The sequence below is a fragment of the Vespula pensylvanica genome, unplaced genomic scaffold (genome assembly GCF_014466175.1).
Source record: "Vespula pensylvanica isolate Volc-1 unplaced genomic scaffold, ASM1446617v1 scaffold0025, whole genome shotgun sequence".
NCBI classification, from domain to species: domain Eukaryota; kingdom Metazoa; phylum Arthropoda; class Insecta; order Hymenoptera; family Vespidae; genus Vespula; species Vespula pensylvanica.
The window spans coordinates 1-1,096 of record NW_025113232.1 but is presented as its reverse complement, the minus strand read 5'-3'; the positions used below and the strand labels follow the sequence as shown (position 1 = coordinate 1,096).

The 1,096-nt window shown below is 81.0% G+C and overlaps 1 protein-coding gene across 1 annotated transcript; it reads left to right on the top strand.

Annotated features, from left to right (window-relative positions):
• Positions 1 to 252: 252 nt before the first annotated feature.
• On the top strand, positions 253 to 1,073 carry LOC122637389 (spidroin-2-like; the record flags this gene model as incomplete). The annotated part of the gene is made up of 1 exon (XM_043829487.1): positions 253 to 1,073. A coding segment is annotated over exon 1 (821 nt), but the record flags the coding sequence as incomplete, so codon positions are not given.
• Positions 1,074 to 1,096: the final 23 nt, after the last annotated feature.

Here is a 1,096-nt window from a genome sequence, read left to right as displayed (position 1 = left end):
TCTCCGGGGCCCGGGTGTGGCGAGGGCCAGTGTGGCCGCGTCTACGGGTCCCGGCGGTGGCGTCGCTCGGCGTGGCCGGGCTCTCCGGGGCCCGGGCCGGAGGTGGCCCGGCCTGGCCGGGCTCTCCGGGGCCGGGGTTGGCGTGGCGCGGCGTGGCCGGCTTTTCCGGGGCCAGGCTGGCGTGGCCCGGCGTGGCTGGGCTCTACGGGTCCCGGGGGTGTCGTGGCTCGTCGTGGCAGTTCTCTCTGCGGCATGGGCTGGCGTGGTCCGGCGTGGCCGGGCTCTCCCGGGACCTGGGTTGGCGTGGCGCGACGTGGCCGGCTTCTCCGGGGCCGGGCTGGCGAGGCCCGGCTTGGCCGGGCTCTCCGGGCCAGGGTGTGGCGAGGCCCGGTGTGGCCGCGTTTTCCGGTCCCGGGGGTGGCGTCTCCCGGCGTGACCGGGCTCTTCGCGGCCCTGGCTGGCGTGGCCCGGCGTGGACGGCCTCTCCGGGGCCGGGCTGGCGTGGCCCGGGGTGACCGGGCTCTCCGTGGCCCGGGTGTGGCAAGGGCCGGGGTGACCGCGTCTACGGGGCCCGGGGGTGGCGTCGCCCGGCGTGGCCGTTCTCTCTGCGGCATGGGCTGGCGTGGCCCGGCGTGGCCTGGCTCTCCGTGCCGAGCTGGCGAGGCCCGGGTTGGCCGGGCTCTCCGGGGCCCTGGTGTGGCGAGGCCCGGTGTGGCTGCGTCTCCCGGTCCCGGGGGTGGCGTCTCCCGGCGAGACCGGGCTCTTCGGGGCCCTGGCTGGCGTGGCCCGGCGTGGACGGCCCCTCCGGGGCCGGGCTGGCGTGGCCCGGCTTGGCCGGGCTCTCCGTGGCCCGGGGGTGGCGTGGCCCGACGTGGCCGCCTCTCCGGGGCCCGGGCTGGCGTGGCCCGGCGTGGCTGGGCTCTCCGGGGCCCGGGGGTGGCGTGGACCGGCGCGGCCGCCTCTCCGGGGCCCGGGCTGGCGTCTCCCGGCGTGGCCGGGCTCTCCGGGGCCCGGGGGTGGCGTGGCCCGACGTGGCCGCCTTTCCGGGGCCCGGGCTGGCGTGGCCCGGCGTGGCCGGGCTCTCCGGGGCCCGGGG